General features: G+C 42.5%; 1 protein-coding gene across 6 annotated transcripts in view; it reads left to right on the top strand.

The window, feature by feature from the left end:
- LOC138958697 (uncharacterized) overlaps positions 1–15,611 on the top strand; it is a 189,207-nt gene that overhangs the window by 170,429 nt on the left and 3,167 nt on the right. For 3 of the 6 annotated variants that reach the window (XM_070329921.1, XM_070329920.1, XM_070329923.1), the window contains 10 exons: positions 764–1,017; positions 2,347–2,464; positions 2,884–2,952; positions 3,986–4,092; positions 4,984–5,260; positions 7,342–7,445; positions 7,990–8,082; positions 8,386–8,491; positions 12,846–12,875; positions 15,209–15,346. In XM_070329921.1, the coding sequence (XP_070186022.1) occupies positions 764–1,017; positions 2,347–2,464; positions 2,884–2,952; positions 3,986–4,092; positions 4,984–5,260; positions 7,342–7,445; positions 7,990–8,082; positions 8,386–8,491; positions 12,846–12,875; positions 15,209–15,346 (1,296 nt within the window). Of the gene's footprint in view, positions 1–763; positions 1,018–2,346; positions 2,465–2,883; positions 2,953–3,985; positions 4,093–4,983; positions 5,261–7,341; positions 7,446–7,989; positions 8,083–8,385; positions 8,510–12,845; positions 12,876–15,208; positions 15,347–15,611 lie in introns of those variants that run through there. The other 3 variants (XM_070329924.1, XM_070329922.1, XM_070329926.1) reach the window with 3 other exon arrangements.

The following is a 15,611-nucleotide window of genomic DNA, read 5'->3' as shown; positions in this document are numbered from 1 at the left end:
TCACAACCTCTGTAAATGTACCCCCATTTGAAGAAAATGTAAGTTTTACGCCCTCACGGCAAAGCCATTAGGGGCTTCGTGTACACTACATTGGGGTGTGCACGTTAAAGATCCCACGATTGACAAAAGGGTCTTTCCTGGCAAAATTGTATAGGCATAGATAAAAATGTCCACCAAATACCCGTTTGACTTGGAATAAAGGCCGTGAAAGGTGAATGCTCGCCCTAATAGGCTATTGAGCTTTACTGGCCGATGTGAATGCGTTATATATTGTGTGTAAAAAAATGTCTGTTTGTCTGTCTGTCTGTAAAAAATTCCATTTCAAACGGCAGAAATTAATATGTAAGCGCCTAGGGCTATATCTAGATTAGGCGCATAAAAAATGATCACAATAATAATAATAATGTTACACGGGAAAACCCGGCTTTGTATGAAAATAAAAAATAAAAATGCGTTTTAAGACTCCCTCCCTTTTAAGATCCAGTTTGTGCAGACTTTCTGTTCACAACCTCTGTAAATATACCCCCATTTTAAGACTCCCTCCTTTTTAAGACCTGATTTTCTTTGATTTTTGTAGGTCTTAAAACGGAGGTTCGAATGTAGTGTTATCAACATGAACAAAACTGATGTCCTCACTGTGTACCATGCTACTTATCCCCAAATGTCATTCATGTTTTCCTTTTTCATCTTGGACAACTCTTTTACTGAAATTAACTCTTTTACTAAAATCAACTCTTTTCTTGAAATCATTGTCACTTTTCAGGATGTGGAGAACACGGCCAAGGTGCTGAAGTACGTCTTCCTCATCTTCCCGCAATTCTCACTGGGCATGGGTCTCATCGAGCTGGTCACCAACCAGTTCCAGTACCAGCTGCTGGCGCGCTTCGGCGAGGACACCTACGTCAGTCCCTACGAGATGGACATGCTTGGTTTGAAGTTTGCGGTGCTGGCCGCGCAGGGCTTGGTCTTCTTCATCATCACCTGCATCGTCCACTCCCGCAAGGAGCGAGCTCTCAGGTATTGAATCACTTTTTCTTGTTTTTCTGTGTTGATATATATCTTGTTAAGTGATTAGGTAGCTCTGTGTGAAATTCATCAAATAAATTTCTTTTGTTTAACACTCTGACATTGTATTAATTTGTGTTTCAGTTTCAGTTTTAACAGGAAAACCAGAAGAATCAGCCAAATAAGGTTCAGCTGTACATGTTACATTAATGTGGGGAAATTAAGTGTTGTTGTCAATTGTTTGTTTGCTGGACAAAAAAGTTTGTTTTTACGGTTCTCACTGTACCTGGAAGAAGTTTTTGATGGAGTTGACAGTTACATGTTCAACTATAGGGTGTGCTCTTGAAGATAATAACATTTTGCCAGGGCATTTTAGAGATGTTTTGGGTGATGGCAGTGTTGGATTTTTTCTGGAAAAGATGATTGTGCTTTTGTACAAAAGGCATTGATAACATTTTTCAGCACTTTCTAGAATGACATGGGGTTGCTTATTTGTTTTTCTGTCAACTTTTTTTTTCCTGTGTTGGTTTATATGGTTACTTATGTTTTAGAATAGCCTGGTCATTGCTTTTGGGGCAGTTGTAAGCAGGGCATGCGCAAAATTTTTTGAACACATTCCGTTAAATGAGAAAGAGAATTTGCGAGCGTCATTATGCAAGCTTCAGCTTTAAATTGTGTTTGCTTCTGCAGCTGTAGAGACTGACTTTTGAAATCAGAAAATCAGTAAGGTAACAACTGTCTATGCTTTTGAAAGATTTGCCTGAGCTTTTGCTTTTGTGTCATCAAAAATGCTCATCTAAAATTAATGGAACTACTCCTTTAAAATCAGCGTATCCTGTCTGAATGGCGGGGTAAAAACGGTCATATACGTACGAATCCATTTGTGCAAAAACATGAGTGAACGTGGGAGTTTCAGCCCATTAAGGAAAAAGAAGAGAAGTAGAAGATAGAACTACTTGTTTGTTTGTTTGTTTGTTTGTTTGCTTAACGCCCAGCCGACCACGAAGGGCCATATCAGGGCGGTGCTGCTTTGACATATAACGTGCGCCACACACAAGACAGAAGTCGCAGCACAGGCTTCATGTCTCACCCAGTCACATTATTCTGACACCGGACCAACCAGTCCTAGCACTAACCCCATAATGCCAGACGCCAGGCGGAGCAGCCACTAGATTGCCAATTTTAAAGTCTTAGGTATGACCCGGCCGGGGTTCGAACCCCCGACCTCCCGATCATGGGGCGGACGCCTTACCACTAGGCCAACCGTGCCGGATTTGTTTGTTTATGACTTTGATTTGTTTGTCCGATGTTGATGAGAGTGCTTAATTCTGATTGTTTCAGCATGTCCAGTGGAATGCACTACAACGCCTCCAAGGAGGATGAGGATGTCTTCAACGAGCAGGAAAGAGTGCGCGCAGGAGGAACTGGTGATTCTCTGGCTGTCAAAGAACTCTGCAAGGTAAGTGATTTTGACCTTGTGTTCTGGAAGGGTTTTGAAATTCGTGAAAATGTTGTGTCAGATTTGGTTGACCAATCTGAAATTTACGGATGAATTATAGTCAAGAGAACTTTCATCGAAGGGGACTGATAGGATTTGATTGATGGCTGCCATTGAGCAGCTGCCATTAAAACAGGGTCAGAATTAAATTACTTAATTGGCCAAGGCAGTCATTATCAAATCATATCATTATGCATTCTTCAGACTGAAGAGCATTTGATGGAGATTTGACTGTAGGTTTAAAGTTGATTGGGTTTTTTCCCTCACATACACTCATTCTTGTTTCGTCTTGTTTGCTTCTTCTCATGACATGTGATATGGCAGTGAGCAACCTGCTGCCAACTTGTGGTTATGTTGATAAGATTTGTTGATGTTTTTAGGTTTACAGAAGAGGACTGAAACGTTTCTGTGCTGTCAACCACCTCAGCTTTGGTGTTGGAAAGGGAGAGGTGAGTGTCAAGCTGTGTGTCTTATGCCGTGATAAGGTGAGTGTCAAGCTGTGTGTCTTATGCCGTGATAAGGTGAGTGTCAAGCTGTGTGTCTTATGCCGTGATAAGGTGAGTGTCAAGCTGTGTGTCTTATGCCGTGATAAGGTGAGTGTCAAACTGTGTGTCTCATGCCGTGATAAGGTGAGTGTCAAGCTGTGTGTCTTATGCCGTGATAAGGTGAGTGTCAAGCTGTGTGTCTTATGCCGTGATAAGGTGAGTGTCAAGCTGTGTGTCTTATGCCGTGATAAGGTGAGTGTCAAGCTGTGTGTCTTATGCCGTGATAAGGTGAGTGTCAATCTGTGTGTCTCATGCCGTGATAAGGTGAGTGTCAAGCTGTGTGTCTCATGCCGTGATAAGGTGAGTGTCAAGCTGTGTGTCTTATGCCGTGATAAGGTGAGTGTCAAGCTGTGTGTCTTATGCCGTGATAAGGTGAGTGTCAAGCTGTGTGTCTTATGCCTGATAAGGTGAGTGTCAAGCTGTGTGTCTCATGCCGTGATAAGGTGAGTGTCAAGCTGTGTGTCTTATGCCGTGATAAGGTGATTTGTCAAACAGTGAAATCCCGCTTGTAGGACCTCGTAAAATCTGAGAAAATTAGGTCTTAAAAAGGACGGAGTACTAAAATGGAGGTAAATTTACAAGGGTTATGAACAAAAAATCTGAGAAAACTGGGCCTTGAAAGAGAGGGAGTCTAAAATCGGGTGATCTTAGAAGGGGGGTTCCACTGTATATCAGAAGAAGATGACATAAATTACCTACAGGCAAGAATATGCGGAAATTCAGGGATTGTTCTGATCCATAAAACAGTGCTTCAGTTTAATTTTTTTAAATGTTTTGCTGAGAATGTGAATGTGTTTTTGTGATCAATTGATTAAGTAAGTGGAAGTTCAGTGGGAAAGGGAATGAATTAGTGAGTGAGGGGGTGCGTAGTTTGATTGATTGTTGGTGTCAACACTTAAATTAATGTTCATGTCATTTGATCTGATTTGTGTGACAGTGCTTTGGCTTGCTGGGTGTCAATGGAGCAGGGAAGACAACCACGTTCAGAATGCTGACAGGGGCCACAACTGCTTCTGAGGGTGATGTGGTCATCCAGAACAAAGCGTGAGTTACAATTTCATGCATGTCATTGCATTACACCAGATTCAAGATAAAATCACTTTGTTGGATGAGCTGTTCAGAGTTTATTTGTTATTTTTGAGTCACTTGAGAAAAAGTGACTCTATGTAATCGGTCAGTGTTAGTCTGTCCGGCCGGCCGGCCGTCCGTAGACACCACCTTAACGTTGGACTTTTCTCGGAAACTATCAAAGCGATCGGGCTCATATTTTGTTTAGTCGTGACCTCCAATGACCTCTACACTTTAACGATGGTTTCGTTGACCTTTGACCTTTTTCAAGGTCACAGGTCAGCGTCAAAGGAAAAATTAGACATTTTATATCTTTGACAAAGTTCATCGGATGTGATTGAAACTTTGTAGGATTATTCTTTACATCAAAGTATTTACATCTGTAGCCTTTTACGAACGTTATCAGAAAAACAAGGGAGATAACTAGCCTTTTCTGTTCGGCAACACACAACTTAACGTTGGGCTTTTCTCGGAAACTATAAAAGTGACCGGGCTCAAATTTTATGTGAACGTGACTCATTGTGTTGTGAATAGCAATTTCTTCCTGTCCATCTGATGCCTCATATAATATTCAGAACTGCGAAAGTGACTCGATCGAGCGTTTGCTCTTCTTGTTATTGAGCTGTTTTTGTATGCTTCATTTGATTATTGGTCCGGTGATAAGTTTGTACAACCCATGCCACGTTTTTCTATCCATCCAGCTATTCATCTTTCCAATAAAAAATTTATCAGTCTCTCTCCCTCTCTCCCTTTCCTTTCATCCAACCATCAATTTCTCTTGGTTTAAAGGATTTATTCTGCTATTCAACAAAATACAATATGGTAGCATACACGTGACTGTAGCCAAGCCTTTCTCTTTTGTTTCAGGCTGAACCAGCTGAGATCACACCTCTCTGAGCAGATTGGCTATTGCCCGCAAGAGAACGCCTTTGACATGTTCATGTCAGGCAGAGAGACCCTGTGTTTCCATGCCAAACTGCGCGGCTTCAGCTCCGACGAGATGGAGAGAGCAGTGTCTGAGCAGCTCAAGAGGCTTCAGCTGGAGAGTCATGCTGACAAGCCGGTGCACACCTTGAGCGGTGGAAACAAGCGGAAGCTGCAGCTTGCTGTGGCCATGCTGGGAGATCCTCCTCTCTTGCTGCTGGTATGTGACTGCAGAGGCTTTTTCTCATGTGAAAAATTGAATTTATTCCCCCAGAAATCGGCGTATGGCTGCCTGAATGACAGGGTAAAAACGGTCATACATGTGAAAACCCACTCCTTCAAAAACATGAGTGAACGTGGGAGTTTCAGCCTATGAATGAAGAAGAAGAAGAGATGAAGAAGAATTTATTCATTTTAATTTGCGAAAAGAGAGTTCAAACTTGTAAGAAGTCTGCTGAATCTTTGAACCAGCGAAGTTCTTCTCTATTTCAGTTTAAACCCACTTACACTCTTCAAAAAAAGTTAAGGATCGGTTGAAAAAACGGATCTAATTATAAAAAATTGCCAAAAAATTAAACATCAACATAATAATTAAAAGATTATTGTGTTTGAATTAACTAATGAACAATGAGTCTTGACCTAGAATTTTGTTTGGCAGGCAGAGTTATTTCCCTTTGTGGGACTTCTCAAAAGCTTCTGCATTTTGGAAGAAAAAGGGTGTTTTTTATAGCCCCATGAAATTTGCGGAACGTATGCCAGGGCAAAAGGTTGTGATGCACATGCTACAACAGGGTCCTGGCTATGAACATCGCTCACCAGCTTGTGTTTAAAGGTTGACACGCTGACACAATTATGCACAGTAGCAACATGCCCCCACGAAGAAAACTGAGCGATTTGGATAGAGGAAGGGCAATAGGATGGCTACAAGACGGTGTTGCTGCCAGGCAAGTGGCCCAGAGGCTTGCAGTGGCTCCCTCTGTCATCATCAGACTAAACCAGAGATTCCACGCAACTGGAAGAGCGCAGGAGCGACAACGTTCTGGTCGGCCCAGAGTCACCACACAAAGAGAGGATCGCTTCATTCAGAGGCAGGCCATGCAACAAAGAATGGCTACGGCAAACAACATTAGGCAAAGCCTACAAGCTACCACCAACCCTGTTGTTAGTGGTCAGACGATCCGAAACCGCTTACACAACTTTGGCTTGCGTGCAAGGCGTCCAGTCCAAGGAACAACCCTGACTGCTAATCACCGAGCTGCTCGCCGAGCCTGGTGCACTCAACATGTGAGGTGGCAACGTCAGCAGGGGGCTCAGCTGTTGTTTACAGATGAGTCCCGCTTTTGCTTGGAACCTGCTGATGGTCGCATCCGAGTGTGGAGGCGTCGCGGAGAGCGCTTCGCAGAAGGCGCTGTTCTGGAACGACAGCGTTTTGGCGGAGGCTCTGTGATGGTCTGGGGAGGGATCAGCACACGTCTAAGGACACCTCTGTACCATGTAGTGGGCAACTTGACCGGTGTCCGCTACCAGAATGAGATCCTGCAACCCCTGGTCGTTCCAGCCCTCCAAGTGATCGGCCCTCGTGCGATTCTTCAGGATGACAACGCACCTCCCCATCGCTCTGCAGCTGTAAACACCTTCATCCAGCAGGCCAGGGTCAAAGGATGCTGTGGGACGAGCTTTGTCGTCGGGTACAGCAACATCACCCTCCTCCTGCCAATCTGGGTCAACTGCTGCAATGGCTGCAGCAGGAGTGGAATGGAGTTCCCAGAGCATTCATATGCAACCTGATGCACTCCATGCGCCAACGATGTGTTGAATGCCTGGCACACAACGGAGGGCACACGCGTTATTGACAATGATTCACATTGTTGTGAATTCCATTTTCGAGGGTTGTCACGTTTGACACACTCTAGCTAAATTGTCGCTGCCGCGTTCGATCTTTGCTTTGTTTGTCATTACTCCTTGGTTGTTCAATTATATAATTTTAAAAAAATGAAAGAATTCGGTCTTGTCTGTTTTGTGTGGCGTGCTTGTAAAAAAGTGATCCTTAACTTTTTTTGAAGAGTGTACTTATAAGAACTTTTCGGGACAAGACATGTTATGTTGGTAATTTGACCTATCTTGCTACTAAATTAAGTTTCCTGTCATAATTTCTCCATAACACAGAAATTCTACACAGATAATTTTATCAAGCATGTGGTAAATTCTTGTGCATTGTTCTATACTTCCTATCACACAAGACTGTCAAATCTTATTTGTTATCATAAAAAACAAAAATAAAACTGTCAATTCTTTGTGCAGGACGAGCCCACCACAGGTATGGATGCTGCCACCCGTCGCCTGGCCTGGAAGTGCATCACCATGGCAACGCACCGTGGACAGTCTGTGGTGCTCACTTCACACAGGTAACTTATCGTTTACATTTTGAACTGAATTTTCAGTAGAGGCCTGAGTTTTATCACCATTCACTGCAGTACCACAGTGAAACCCGTAGATTAAGACTTACAAACATCTGAAAAAATGTAGGTCTTAAGAGAGAGGGAGTCTTAAAATTCAGGAACAGTTATTGTCACTATGAAAAAAAATGCAAGAAAATTAAGTCCTAATGTAGATGGAGTCTTAAACTAGAGGATGTTAAAACAGGTTTCAATGTATTTCTTTATTTTCCTTTCTAACGTTTCATGCGTGCATGCACTGATAATGTTGCCCGTGTGAAAGATGCTGTATTAGCTTTTCTATCAAGAATACATTTGTTTGAGACAGAATTAACTGTGTGTGAGAGAGAATAAGTGTAGTATTTGAGAAAAGAATGCCATTGTGGTTTTGTGAGGGTAAATTTTAAAACATTTCATTCAGTGCTGGTGACTGAGCTCAATTTTGATGTGAATTAGGTAACGGCAAGCAAGAACAAAGACTTGTATTAACAAAGTGATCATTTTTGTTCCGCAGTATGGATGAATGTGATTCCCTGTGTTCTCGTCTGGCGATCATGGTGAACGGGCAGTTGAAGTGCATTGGCAGTCCTCAACATTTGAAGAACAAGTTAGTTGAATTTTCATCTCTCTTAGTTTATGTGTGTGTATGTGCGTGCGTGCATGAGTGGGCGCGTATGTGTGCGTGTGCGTGTACATACCAACAGGTGTCTTTTGATTTCTATGTGTGTGGGTGTGTGTGTGAGTGTGCGTGCACACGTGTGTCTGCCTGTCATTTTATCCACAGATGATTCTTATTCAAGCCCGTTGTATGAAAACTGTCATCTTGTTGACACCAGTTTTGCAACTGTTTGTAATTTACTGTACTTCTGATGAAACACAAAGAGTTATGACTAACCTTCAATTGTTTCAGGTTTGGGGAAGGTTACACGGTAGTCCTTCACTTGCAAGGATTGTCCAACAACCGTTACAGCGTGGCCGAGTCCTTCATGGCACAGTTCCCAGGTTCTATCATCAAGGTCAGTCTGAAAATGAAGGTCAGTTGTCCGTTTATTTCAGTTTCACTGGACCTTGAATTCGGGTCCTCATCGTATCGGCTAGTGTCTGCCTTCTTCTTCTGTGGTGACGGTAAAGAGTATAGTTTGTGGAAAACCCTCTCTGAGTGAATAAAATAACAGGGAAAATGTCCTCTGCAGAGACATAGACAAAGAAACAGGAAAATATATCAATATCCTCTGTAGGTGACTTAGTTTCAGTAGTGATGGATTTTTTCTAAAAAAATATAAAATTTTAAATGCTAATTAAGTTTTTCTTTTATTAAGCAGCCTGGTTCCTTCTCATGGATCAGTGTACAGCTGGCACAGGTGGGGAAACTGAATTATATTTTCACCGGACACCTGAAAATGTTTAGTTTGTAGCTTGGTGTTAGGAGAACCAAAACAACCATTGTCGTTTTTGAATCAATATCAAATCAACACTATCTATTAAATTCATGCAAAACATTCTTGTCCCTTAGTGGCAACAGCCAGCTAAATGAAATTACGAGAGAAAAAAATGTATTTTTTACAAGTAAAATGACTATTTCTAAGAATACTCACCTCAATTTAACTACCGTACTATCCGGGTGACAAGGCGCTTCGTTATCTAAGACGCACCCCCTTCTTTTAAAAAAAAATTGTAATCCAGTCACCCATTGGACGCAGGGGGCCGATAGGGCGCACCAAAATGACCCAGTTTTTGCCATGAGAGGTGGTTCCCCTGTCATATCTGAGAGAGGAAACACTTCCTGCATCGGGGTCAGTGACCGAGTTTAACAGAGTGGAAATCTGTGTGTGCGGCCAGATCAAAGGCAGGGCAGTACCTAGTAGCTGAAACATGCATTATCACAAGTTGTTTGACTGGTACTCAAGCGGTCTCTTTGATTTTTTTGTATTTCATACACGGATTAGGCGACAGAACCGCGCAATGCGGAAGCGAAGGCTGCACTGAAACCAAAAACACCAGTTCCGGAAGCAGAAGCATGCCCTGGCAAACCGGAAACCGGAAATGCCTGTGCACGAACATCATCCTGCAGCCCAGAACCTTGTGAAGGTAAAGGGTAGGCAGGACGACTATCCGGAAAAACCGGAGCTGGATGAGCTGACGTCACTCCCCCATCAGAGTGGAGTGATGCCTGCTCAAGCCTAGGCACTAACAGGCCGGAAGGCGTACGCTGGAATCCACCCACTGGTATCCGGAAGGAAGCACCAGAAGAGGAAGCAGCGTGTCCGGCCGAAACCGGAAGTGTAGCCGTCGGAAACCGCGCAATGCGGAAGTGAAGGCTGCACTGGTTGACTTCGTGATCCGGAAGGACCGGAAGTCAGTGAATACTCCATCCTGCCGCAGCCGCCGTAGCGTGCCTGCGTGGACGGATCATCACTTCCGGCGAGTGCCGGTAGTGTAGCCGACGAAACCGCGCAATGCGGAAACGAAGGCTGCACTGGTTGACTTCGCGATCCGGAAGGACCGGAAGTCAGTGAATACTCCATCCTGCCGCGACCGCCGTAGCGTGCCGGAGCGGACGGATCATCACTTCCGGCAAGTGCCGGAAATGCGGCAGCCGAAACCGACTGCCGCCGCTGTTCGATCAAATCCAGGGCCTCGTAGGTTATCGCCGGAAATGAAAGATCAGCATGGTATCGGTCGTGACCCGAAGCGAAAGAGCTGTCTCCCGAGAGAGAACGTCCAGGCGCCTCACGAGGGCTATCGGACCAGCTCTGCTTACCAGCCGCAGCTGAAGAGGGAGGACGCTGCTCCAAACCGGAAATGGAAGGCAAAGACACGGAAGCCAACGCCCGGACGTCACTGCCAGATGCCGGAAACGCCAAACAACTGGCGACGGAACGCTGGAACTCTGCCTGCACCAAGCTGCGGATTTCCGGAACCAGTGTCTAAAACAGAAAGGAACCAACGCACCCTGCACAGGTGCTAACAACGAGGACGAAGTCTCCGTAGTAGAGAACCGGAGCAGACGTAACAGTAGCGCTAGGCGCCGCAAAAGATAGCAGAAGTAGTAACAGCGCAAGGCGCCGAAATAGGTACAGACAACAAAGTGCTACGTTCTTGGTCTGTACAAGTAAAACTGCTTAAGAAGAAGCCTAAGGCTTAAATTTCCCCTTGGGGTCCGACTTGCCACAGCGCTTGTCTGAATCAGACATGCTGTCAAATCCATGTAAACAACACGAAAACATTTTACTGAACGTAAGTCTAAACGACTGAAAACTCAGTAAAAAACACACACTTTCGCGTCAACAAATTACGATAGCTACACTTGCCTAACAAAAACAGAGGCACGTAGAGCTACAAACAAAGTCACACGAGCTAGTAAACTAACTCACACAACAAAATGGCGAAACACGCAAGTAACTGACACACAAGTCAACAACACGTGGCAACGCGAAAAAATTTACTGACACGTAAGTCTAAACGACTGAAAACACAGTAAACACACACTCTTTCGCGTCGACAAAATACGATAGCTAAACTTGCCCCACAAAAACAGAGGCACGTAGAGCTACAAACAAAGTCACACGAGCTAGAAAACTAACTCACACAACAAAATGGCGAAACACGCAAGTCACTGACACGCCAGTCAACAACACGTGGCAACGCGAAAAAATTTACTGAAACGTAAGTCTAAACGACTGAAAATACAGTAAACACACACACTTTCGCGTCAACAAAATACTATAGCTACACTTGCCCAACACAGAAAGGGGCACGCAGAGCTACGAGCAAAGTCATACGAGCTAGCTAACTAACTCACACAACAAAATGGCGAAACACGCAAGTCACTGACACACAAGTCCGCAAAAAACGGACAACGTACAGTAACGAAAACAGCGCAAACAACCAACAACAAACGGGAACGAGCTCACCAAACTGTAGGCAAGGCGAGCAGAAAAGCTGGGTAACGTGGCCGGCGGGTGTCACTCAAACACACAAGGTCAGCCACAGAGCGTCAAAAAGTGAACCGTCCTCTCCGAGGTGAAAAAGACGTATGAGAATAGGCACGTGTTCCTAGAGGAAGTGACGTGGCACACACCCGTATGGGAGGTAACTCCCAGTGTGCTGGCCCATTACCAAAGCTACTTTCACTTTCGTTTTGGTGATGGGGTTGCTTCCCTTTAAAATTTTTAGCCGGGTAAGCGTTTTTCAGTGATAAGCATCTCAGGTGACTCAATGCTAATGTGATTCGGGTAAGTATATTAATTAAATGAAAATTTATCTAGGAAATTTTCCATTATCACAAGTTGTTTGACTGGTACTCAAGCGGTCTCTTTGATTTTTTTGTATTTCATACACGGATTAGGCGCTTGGTTATACAAGACGCAGGGGTCGAACTCGAGGAAAAAAGTCGCGCCTTATGACCCGGAAAGTACGGTAATAGGCTTCTCAGTCTAGCACTCGTAAGTAAGGTAACTCCTATTAGTTAAATTGAGGTGATGTATTCGAAAGAAATATGTTAAGTAAGCATGCATGAAGTGTGCATCAACTCTAATTGTGATAATGGCAGCAGAGGCATAGTGGCAACTGTTTTTTTGGTTTTTTAGACATTCAGCGTCTTTGAAAGCATTAACTTTAAAAACCGCAACACGGTGGCCTAGTGGTAAGGCGTCCGCCCAGTGAGCGGGAGGTCGTGGGTTCGAACCCCGGCCGGGTCATACCTAAGACTTTAAAATTGGCAATCTAGTGGCTGCTCCGCCTGGCGTCTGGCATTATGGGGTTAGTGCTAGGACTGGTTGGTCCGGTGTCAGAATAATGTGACTGGGTGAGACATGAAGCCTGTGCTGCGACTTCTGTCTTGTGTGTGGCGCACGTTAAATGTCAAAGCAGCACCGCCCTGATATCACCCTTAAGCAAACAAACAAACAAATTAACTTACATTTTTTTTTAAATTGTTTATTTTTTTTAATTTTTAGACAGCTGAGTCTCAGCTGATCAATTGAATAAGGTGCATCTCAAAGTGGGTTTTCATATTTGTGTTTATGCAGATGTTTTGTCTGTGGTCTGTTTGCTTTGTTTCTGTGGGTCTGATGATTATTTCAGACCAAAAAAAGTTATAAATGTTCTTAGCTTATGAGTCATCATTATAATTATGTTCTAAGTATTATGTTCATGTGCATGTTCTTGGTGTTGTAACAGATCACCTTTGCAAAGCATGTTTTAAATGAACTGTAAATCAATGCATTGTTCTAGCATCATCATTTTAACATCGGTAGTCCTCATATCAATTCATGAAGAATGCAAAATCTTAGTTGGTGATCTTTGTTTGTGTTTACGCACTCAGATAAAAAGTCAGTTATTTCCAACTGCTATGTTATTTTACAACAGGACACTGGAAGAGAAACTCATTTGACTAATGTGAGTGGTCGAACATTTTTATACAAATGAATGTGGTCCTTTTGAATGTTGACATTCAGCTTACAGCAAAGGTTTTGGAATAGCGTTGCATGTGGGCTTTTGCTGACACGCTCATTTTTACATTTAGTCAAGTTTTGACTAAATGTTTTAACATAGAGGGGCAATGGAGACGAGGGTCTTGGTGTATGTGTGTGTGCGTGTCTGTGCGTGTGTGTGTGTAGAGCGATTCAGAGTAAACTACTGGACCTACCTTTATGAAATTTGAGTTCCTGGGTATGATATCCCCAGATGTTTTTTTCATTTTTTCGATAAATGTCTTATGACGTCATATCCGGCTTTTTGTAAAAGTTGAGGCGGCACTGTCACACCCTCAATTTTCAATCAAATTGATTGAAATTTTGGCCAAGCAATCTTCGACGAAGGCCGGACTTCGGTATTGCATTTCAGCATGGAGGCTAACAAATTAATTGATGACTTTGGTCATTAAAAATCTGAAAATTGTAATTAAATTTTTTTTTTATAAAACGATCCAAAATTACTTTTATTTTATTCTTCATCATGTTCTGATTCCAAAAACATATAAATATGTTATATTCGGATTAAAAACAAGCTCTGAAAATTAAAAATATTAAAATTATGATTAAAATTAAATTTCCGAAATCGTTTTAAAAACTATTTCATCTTATTCCTTGTCGGTTCCTGATTCCAAAAACATATAGATATGATATGTTTGGATTAAAAACACGCTCAGAAAGTTAAAACGAAGAGAGGTACAGTAAAGCGCCGTGCTATGAAGCACAGCGCAACCGCGCCAAACAGGCTCATCACTTTCACTGCCTTTTGCACTAGTGGCGGACTACGTTCAGTTTCATTCTGTGAGTTCCACAGCTTGACTAAATGTAGTAATTTCGCCTTTCGTGACTTGTTTAATTTTTGTGCGCAGGTTGGTTTTCAGTTTAATGCGCTTCTTTGTTTGGAAATGATTTTTTATTCTGTACTTGTATTTTCTGTCTGTCCCTTGTCAATTGTTTGTTGTTATTTATTTTGTCTTTCTTCATATCTTTTAATCATTACTTTTCTCACATTTTCATTCAGTATTTCGACGTTTTCGTGAAATTTTGGCGTAACTCGTTCTAACAACTTTTCTGGATAAGGACAATGTTTATATTCATTCCTGGTATGGATAGAAAGATTAAAGAATGTTAAATCATGCATTGTCAATCCTAGTTAAGAGAATGTTTTTCATGGAGAATGATTTATTTGGTCTAAAGCTCAAAATCATCAAAATCGCCAACAATCGAGTTATACAAAAATTCCACGATGACAAAGATTTATAACACGCATAGTTTTATATTCACTGCACTTGGTGGGTATATAGATTTTGTTTTTTATGGTTCAAAACGAATTTTTTTGATTTGTGGATGTAACCTACAATCTCATTTGCACCTTGTACATGATTAATGAAAGGGAAGCAGAGTTTCTTTTTTCTGACTTCAATCTTGTATCCTTGTAAATCTGTGTAAATTTTGATCTAACATGATTGCATTTAACTCCATTTAATTTGCGAATGGGGGACACTGAGGGTGAGAGGGGGGGAAGATGGGGTTGAGGTCACACCAGTGACAAAACATTGCAATTGGTTCGTGTGAGGAATCTGTTGTGGCATTAGATGTCGACAGCATCAAGAAATGTTATGCTCAAACAGCACTTCATAATGTGCTTGCTTGTAATCAAAATGGGCTGGGAGATAGCTCTGTCAGCAGCAGTGCTGGGTTTGAAACCAGTTCGTAGGGTTAGGGTTTGAATCCTGGATTCGGTGAGGGATTCCTTTCCCAGAGTCAACTTAGTAAACACACTCCTCGGTGTACGGAAATCCCCATGTGCACACATGCGAACAGTAAAGATCTCAAGTTTACAGCGAAAGTCTCAGAGTTTGGAAACATGAACACTCGCATACAGAAAAAGAACAACCCAAATGGGTAACACGTACTGTACTGTATTATGGCAGCTTTCTTTCCCCAGGGAGATTTAGCAATCCGCATTTCTATGGGGGTAACTGTTTGCACATTTTGCATGTATTTTAACATTTTACCATGATAATCAACCTGTGTGTAAATATTAAGTAGGTTTGCATGGCCAGTTCAGTGTTTTGTTTCTAGATTGTTTTACCTCCCTGTCAGTTTGTATAAAAATATTACCTGATGGGGGGAGGGGGGGTGCAGGGAGCCAAGTTTTAGGTCTAGAAATGATCTTCATATTTACTGTAAGCCCGCATCTTTTATGACAAAATTTGAAATTAAGTTGTGATTTTAATTTTCCGCCTTTGTCTGCAGGATCAGCATCACAGTGTGGTGGAAGTGTGCATCCCGAGGGGTGCCGGGCGTGTGGCCGACATCTTTGCCGCCCTCCAACAGGCACAGGCTCAACACCAGATCATGTACTACTCTGTGTCGCAGACAACGCTGGACACTGTAAGTCTCAAATGTGTCGGTTCTCCGTCTCTTTCTCTCCCTTTTCCTTTTGTTTCTACCGTCTATTTTTTTTGGAATGATTTTGGGGTCTGTGGGTATATAGCTTAGGCCAAAAAAAAAAATGTCTGTTTACGGTAACATAGGCCAAAAAAATAGGATCGGTAGGTCGGGATTTTTTTCTTTTTTTCTTTTTTTTTTTTCTTTCCCAAAAACCATATTTTTACGTTATTTTGCCTACCTTTGATTTTGAATATATACCCTTTTT

Source organism: Littorina saxatilis, linkage group LG2 (genome assembly GCF_037325665.1).
Source record: "Littorina saxatilis isolate snail1 linkage group LG2, US_GU_Lsax_2.0, whole genome shotgun sequence".
NCBI classification, from domain to species: Eukaryota; Metazoa; Mollusca; class Gastropoda; order Littorinimorpha; family Littorinidae; genus Littorina; species Littorina saxatilis.
Note: the sequence above shows the minus strand (reverse complement) of the source record. Positions and strands in the feature narration are given on the sequence as shown.